The 7,667-nt window shown below is 46.2% G+C and overlaps 1 protein-coding gene across 1 annotated transcript; it reads left to right on the top strand.

Annotated features, from left to right (window-relative positions):
• Window positions 1–536: 536 nt before the first annotated feature.
• Window positions 537–6,334, top strand: LOC125521664 (MA3 DOMAIN-CONTAINING TRANSLATION REGULATORY FACTOR 1-like). Its single transcript, XM_048686714.1, has 4 exons — window positions 537–714; window positions 879–1,158; window positions 3,941–4,035; window positions 4,234–6,334. The coding sequence occupies exons 2-4, from the start codon at window positions 894–896 to the stop codon at window positions 6,022–6,024; spliced, it is 2,151 nt and encodes a 716-aa protein (XP_048542671.1). The 5' UTR covers window positions 537–714; window positions 879–893; the 3' UTR covers window positions 6,025–6,334.
• The last annotated feature ends 1,333 nt before the right edge of the window (window positions 6,335–7,667 follow it).

The raw sequence follows: 7,667 nt of genomic DNA on the forward strand, positions 1-7,667 counted from the left end.
GATGACACCGAATCTTGACCTTAGTCCGACGCGTCATACTCATCCGGCCCGTCACTCGCCTTATCCACACCGCCCGGGGCCAATCACGACCTCCCTCTTGTCACTGACGCCAACTTGGCCAGCCACAGAAGATCCCAAACCACCTCGCCGAGCAAAGCAAAACCCTAACTCCCACGGCCTGATCCGACTCCCACCGACCACTCATCTATTGCCCCTAAAATATTCAACGTCCCACCGACAAGTGGGCTCAAAGTACTCCACGCCCCACATGTCAGCAGCAGCTATGTGCTTAACCCGTGTGCGCGAAGCGAGCCACGAGCGGCCGAACCGCAGCCTGCCACGTGGGGATGGGATAGGGATCCGCGGCCCAAACCAGTGGGCCTCGAAACCGGTGAGCCCACACAACAGCCCCTCATGCAGTCTCAATGACACGTGGGCTCGGGCACGGTGGGTCCCACGAGGTCGAAGAGCGTGTCTGGTGCAGGCGACGTGTCCCGAAACCCACGCCGCCTTCCATATAAAACCCCCTATCCATCCCTCTCTCCATCGGCTCAGTCTCGTCTCCTCCAGGAGGAAAACCAAAAGCGAAAGGGGAGGGGAGGAAAAAAAAAGTCAGTACCATACCACTCGCTCGCTCGCTCTGCAGCCGCGGCGCACGCACGCAAATCTCGCGCACGGGTTTGGGGGGCGCTCGATCCGCGGAGGAAACCCTAGGTACGTACTGCTATGTCTGGATAGGGCGTCGGCTCCCGCCGTGCTTGCTGCCCTCTCGCGGCCGCCCCCCGTCTCCCCCGCTCTAATTCGTTCCCCATTTCGGTGCGGTGCGAGGCGACGCTGATTTGGTTTGGTTTTGGTTGGTGCTGTAATTGTGGCCGCAGGGCGGTGGATTCGGGATGGCGTCGCCGAGGAACGATGGGGGGTTCCTGACGCAGGAGCAGCGGGAGAAGCTGCGGATCGCGGTGCAGAACGCCGAGACGCTCTCGCTCACGTCGCCGCGCTCGCCCACGGGGACCACCACCTCCGCGCTGCTGCAGCAGTACGAGCTGCACCAGCAGCAGGTGCGCGCCGCCGCCGCCGCCGCGAGGGGAGGCGGGGGCGGAGCTGGGGCGAGGCACGCGCGACGGTCGCATTCCGGGAAGGCCGTCAAGCTTAAGAAAGGTGAGGTGGCGCTCGATCTGTTTGTGCCCTATGTAATTAATAGCTTCCCTGTTGTTACGGGGCTGGTTTTAGAGCTTTGCGTGCTTGATTAGGACGTAATGTTGATGTGCTGCTATTGTTACTGCTTCAGTGGATTGCGTAGCCTGTTGTTCATGCCTTATGTGGAGTCGACCTAGTTTAGGGTTCTGGGAATGCAGGTTTAGCAGCTGAGTTGATCTTGCTGTTGATGTTTATTTCGAAGTTATGCTTGTAGTTCTCGTATGCTCATGCTGCTAGTTTTTGTGTCTCATTGAGGTGAGGCTCTCGTTATATGGAGGTAGCACATTGTGGCCTATACATCATACAGCGCCGACAAAATTTTATTGGGGGGTCATCGATTGTTTGACTGTTCACTAGTTTGCCGATTTCGATTTGTTGCAGTAGGTTGGTAAGTTGATAACCGTTGCATTTTGATGGCATACACCTGCTGTTGGTGGCGAGGGTTAGCTTTGCATGCATGAAGCAGTTTATCGGTTACGTGTGTGTGTTAATTTGTGCTCCCGACTCCTGAGCTGCCTAAAGGGGATTGGTTTTGTTGGTTCCGTGTGCGTGTTAATTTGTGCTCCTGACTCCTGAGCTGCCTAAAGGGGATTGGTTTTGTCGGGTAATGGCAATTACAATCTGTCCGTGTAGCATTCTTCTATGTTGGTTGAATTGATTACCAGTATTCTGGTTGCATCTGTTACCCTTTAGGAATTTTTTTGTCGCTCTGCTTTTTCGATCCATAGGAGTACTCAGATCCCAGGATCTGATATATGGTACTGTAAATTCGTCCGTCCGAGTATATTATCTACCTCTTCCTGATAAGAAGCTTTCAGTTAGTTGATACCACTGACTTTTCTTGTGTGGGCAAGACAACCATCTTTTACAGGACATTTGCTAAGACAGAGCACTTCAGATTCCTTTTACTTGTAACATGTGCCATGGGCTGACTGTGATGGTTGCCGTCTATATTGTCGTGTGAATTGTTCCCCACTCGTGATCATCATATTGTATGATGAGCAGCTGGCCATCTCTTGTTCTGTTAGGATATGGTCTGTTTGTATTCCTCTAATTGTTTCAGCTCATAATTCTAGCCGATGGAAGTTGGTCAATATCTATGTGTATGTATGCATGTCCTATATATGATTATACTAGATCCTGCTGATTATTATTCCACTTTTTATGTTAGCTGTCTGTACTGTTTTTCGTTATTTTCGTAATAACTGGAAAACTCATTTGGTATCCTTATTGTTATTACTTCTAGCTGTTATTTGAACCTAGTTTTTTATAGAACTAGTAAATGCGTACGTGCAATGCATGGTGATATTTGGCAAAATATTAATTCTACCTTGATTTAGGTAGAATATTAACTGCATGCCAATTATGTGATTAGTGTTGAACTGTTGATACTGATATTTGGTATGACTAGTAAATGCGCACGTGCAACGCACGTGTAATCTTAATTCGGCTTGAAGACACACCTGAATTTTCTTTTCTTTACAGAAGTAGCATAAAAAAAATTGTTTGTGTAAACACCATCAGCGGCAGGTCCATCTCTTCCTACAAATGGGTTGAAAATTATACTAATTCAACGGAGAATCACCCCCTGATTCCCTTTCTTACGTATGTCGTGGGGCGGTTCATTGTGGCAGTTTCCTTTCTTGTGAAAGGTGTACTAAGGAAGGGAATCAGGGAGAGAGGATTGATTAGCAGTAAACGCGTTTAGCACTAAACGCGTTTAGTTGCTCACCATTAGGACAATAAGGACTGTCGGATTAATGCTAATGGATGGCCGAGATCTGTTGGATCTGCCTCACTGGGTCTTTTTATATTGGTATAGATATTATTTGCACGCTAAACATGTTGAGTGCTCGCCATTGGAGCAATCTAGGTCGTTGGATTGACATGGTTTGATGGCCGGGATAAGTTGGATCTGCCGCTTTGGGTCCTTTTATATTGGTATAGATATAGTGTATTGCAGCATGTTGCAATGCAGGCTTCTCTCTTTCTGGTAGCAATTGATTATGTGTTTTGTTAAGAAGCTGTGCATCGTCGTTTGTTTCCCTTTCTTATTTGAAATTTTCACTCTGTTTCATTAGAAAAGGAAGTTGTCATTCTGGGCTTATAGTTACTGGTCCTTTGTTTTCTTGCTTGTTTAGCTTCCATTTATTTCCTGTACACATTGGGCGTGGAGTATTTGGGATCTTCAGTGAAGTGTATATTGTACTACCTGGACTCACCCTAAACGCATATGGTTAGATTTTACAATTAAAACTGCCGAGGCATTGACTTCAGTTGCTATCACCAGAGACTAGCTGTCAGGGATACTTTCTTTTCTTGTCCCTGCTATTGTAGCATAAAAATCTAAAATGGGTCCATCTATTCATTACGCCATGTAGTTGCTGTGTGGCCTAATATAGAATGCAAATGTGCAATTTCTTGAGTTTAAAATCTGTACTGTATGTGTGTTATTTTATTGAAAAAAACCGTGTCATGTGATTATGTTACATGACAGTATGATGTTCAGTTTATGATTCTTCCACGATAGAAACAGTGATTACCCATTCACAATCCAAGTCTAATACATTGTGGGGGCCTTGAGTTTGGGGAATTCTTGAATATCGCTATAGGTTCTATCAACTAATTGCACTTCGAAAATGGCTGTGTTTTCCAGTGTCTCATGGTCTATTAGTTCTCATTTCTACTTTTGTAATATAGAAAATTGCTAAAATGTCTGATTTGTTGATCTTCTGTACTACAGATGGTGCTGGTGGCAAAGGCACATGGGGAAGACTTATCGACGCTGATACAGCCACATTCCTTGACCGAAATGATCCAAACTATGATAGCGATGAGGTAATACTTCATGGTCTTGACCTGTATACTCCAGTCATTTTTTCATGCAATGCTGAACCGTTTGATTTTTTTTAGTCACAAGAAACTGGTAAATATAATATTCAGCTTTGTCTATATATGCTGTTAACTTGTTATGTGGTTAATACTCAGTACTCAACCTAACTTTGGACACTCATCGTGTTGTGTTTTGTTAATCAGGAACCATATGAATTAATTGAAGCCCCTGCTACAACCCCACTAGAGGACTACAAGAAATCTCTTGTCACAATCATTGAGGAATATTTCAGCACTGGTGATGTTAAGCAGACAGGTTCTGATCTTAAAGAGCTCGGTTATGATGACTTCCACCGCTACTTTGTCAAGAAGCTTGTTTCCATGGCAATGGACAGACATGACAAGGAGAAAGAGATGGTATCAGTGCTGTTATCATCTCTGTATGGTGATGGGCTCAGTTCAACTCAAATCAAACTAGGGTTTGTGATGCTGCTACAGGCTGTTGATGATTTGGCTGTTGACATACCTGATGCAGTTGATGTTCTTGCTCTTTTCATTGCACGAGCAGTTGTAGATGACATTCTTCCACCTGCTTTTCTCAACAAGGCAAAAGGAAGCCTGACAGAGTCTTCTAAGGGCTTGCAAGTTTTACAAATTGCAGCAAAGAGCTATCTTTCAGCACCCCACCATGCAGAGTTACTTGAGCGACGATGGGGTGGTTCAACTCACATCACAGTGGAGGAGGTAAAGAGGAGGATTACTGATCTTCTAAAGGAATATATCAAGAATGGTGATACAGCGGAGGCGTGTAGGTGCATAAGAGAGTTGGCTGTGCCATTTTTCCACCATGAGGTCGTGAAACGAGCTGTCACTCTTGGAATGGAAAGTCCAGCTGCAGAAACCCTTATTGTCAAGCTTCTGAAGGAGGCATCTGAAGAAGGTTTGATAAGCTCTAGTCAGATGGTGAAGGGTTTCTCCCGTATTGTGGAGAGTCTTGATGATCTCTCCCTTGATATACCATCCGCAAAATCTCAATTCCAGACATTGGTATCGAAAGCAGTTTCCGAGGGTTGGCTTGACTCTTCGTATGAATCTTCAGGTGCCAACGGCAGTGTCCAAGATGATGACCATGAGAAGCTGAGGAGGTACAAGAAGGAGGCTGTGTCTATGATACATGAGTACTTCCTTTCTGATGATATACCAGAGCTTATTCGCACACTCAAAGAACTTGGTTTACCAGAGTACAACCCGGTCTTTATCAAGAAACTGATAACAATTGCCATGGACCGCAAGAACAGGGAGAAAGAGATGGCGTCAGTTCTCCTATCCTCATTAAGCATGGAGCTATTCTCCAGTGAAGACATCGTCAAGGGATTCATAATGCTTCTTGAATCTGCAGAAGATACTGCACTGGACATATTGGATGCCTCAGATGAGCTGGGACTGTTCCTAGCGAGGGCAGTGATCGATGATGTGCTTGCACCTCTGAACTTAGATGAGATTGGCAGCATCCTTCCACCAAAGTGCAGTGGGGCTGAAACATTGAACATGGCACGCTCACTTGCCTCTGCCCGCCACGCAGGCGAGAGGCTACTGAGATGCTGGGGCGGTGGGACAGGATGGGCCGTGGAGGACGCCAAGGACAAGATAACAAAGCTCCTGGAGGAATACGAGAGCGGGGGCGATGTAGGGGAAGCATGCAAGTGCATCCGTGAGATGGGCATGCCTTTCTTCAATCACGAGGTGGTCAAGAAGGCGCTCGTCATGGCAATGGAGAAGAAGAAAGAGTGCATGCTTGCTCTGCTGCACGAGTGCTTTGGCGAAGGGATCATAACCATCAACCAGATGACCAAGGGGTTCTCCAGGGTCAGGGACGGGCTTGACGATCTGGCTCTCGACATACCTGATGCCAGGGAGAAGTTCCTCTCCTACGTGGAGCATGGGAAGAAGAACGGATGGCTCGTACCCTCTTTCGGCGTTGCTGCTTCGACTTGAACCGATGACCCAGCGAGCAGGAAGCATCAAGCTGGACCGCGAAGGCGCAGGCTGCCGTAGTGTGGTGCAGCCCACCTAGTTGGTGTGCATTTGCGTTTGCGTTTCTGATGCACGTCCCTGGACTTGCGTCGTAGGTAGGTCAACGAGCCCCTCCTGCTTGTGGTGGCGGCTCATGTCTAGATCTTTGCATCTCTGGACATACCCTTTGCTGTTCTTGCTGTGTTCCGTTTCAACTTCTTCATAGACATTTTTCTTATTACATCAAGTAGAACAGAGGAGAAAAAATAACTTCATGTAAAAGTTTTTACTATGCCTCTGTCTCCCCTGCATTGACGACTTGTGATTTGGAAAGCATCATGCCGAAACTAACTGTAGCAGCGACCTGCGGCACATCTGAATCGACAGTTTTTTCTGTGGCTATCACCCTATCTCGAAACGCTATGGATATAGTTTCGCTCTCTGTATGACATTATAAATAAATTTGAGAACGTTTGGTCTTGCCTCCCGGATTTCAATGGATTGGTCCGGAGGCCTTGGATTGAGCCAAATGCTGAACTGTGTCAGGACCTCTTCACCTCTTTCATAAGCTCAAGCGCACGGGTACCTGGCAAAGTGGAGTAGAGGCCATTTCTCAAAGGAGGTAAAAGCATTGGGAGTTCTAGAACTTGTCTGAGATGTGATGGCTTAGGGGGTGTTTGGTTCAGGGACTTTTTAGTCCCAGAGATTAGAAAAAGTCTCTAGAAACCAAAAGGGAGGGATTTTTTCTACAAGGATTAGAAAAAGACTCTACTAAAGAGTCTTTTTTGATTAGTCTCTGGACTAGAAAAAGTCCTAGGACTTCTCAACCAAACATCCCCTTAGTCTTATAACTTGCAAAATGAATCTACCCAGTCCTACAACTTACATCCAATGTGCAACTTTGGTCCTGGGCCAATCACAGAGCGACAACTGGACTGCTCGGGCTCGAGCGGGTCAGCGCGCATATTTGCAAAATCCCCCTGCCTTTACTTGTAATGAACCCGCAGTATAGGAAACTGCATAGATAGATAGTAAACCTATTGATATGGCCAAGACTAATGCCGGTGTTCACAAATTATTGGCGCATGCAAGGTAAAAAAAAAGTATTAAATCAAGGCAAGGAATTTGCTTCCAAAACTGATCAGACTCAGTTTGGCAAGGAGTTCACTAATATCTGGAAAGAGAGTAGAGCCTACGTTTTTTTTGAGAACCGGTAGAGCCTACGTTGATGTAAGGGACCTTTGGATTTGTGATTTATTTGGTCCAGTAAAAAATATAAGATGCAGAGATTTCTTGCCACTCGCACGTAAAGAAAAGATTTTTTTTGAACACATAAAGAAAAGATTGTCAATCGCATCAACAGACCATGCAAGATTAGAGACGTGCTTTGCTTGAGAGGATGTGGATGGGGTCCACCGTATAAGCAGATCACGTACGAGGAGATGGTGCACCTATTTTTAAAGGGATCGAATTTAAGTCAAAAATGGGTTAAGATAGGGGGACCCCCTATCCCCGTTTCTCTTCATAATAATTGCCGATGTGCTCCAAAGAATGATCATAAAGGCCTGTGAGCAAAACCTGCTTGCACATCCCATCTCCCCATGTCTCTCTTGCCCGGTCCTTCA

The sequence above is a fragment of the Triticum urartu genome, chromosome 7 (assembly GCF_003073215.2).
Source record: "Triticum urartu cultivar G1812 chromosome 7, Tu2.1, whole genome shotgun sequence".
Taxonomy (NCBI): domain Eukaryota; kingdom Viridiplantae; phylum Streptophyta; class Magnoliopsida; order Poales; family Poaceae; genus Triticum; species Triticum urartu.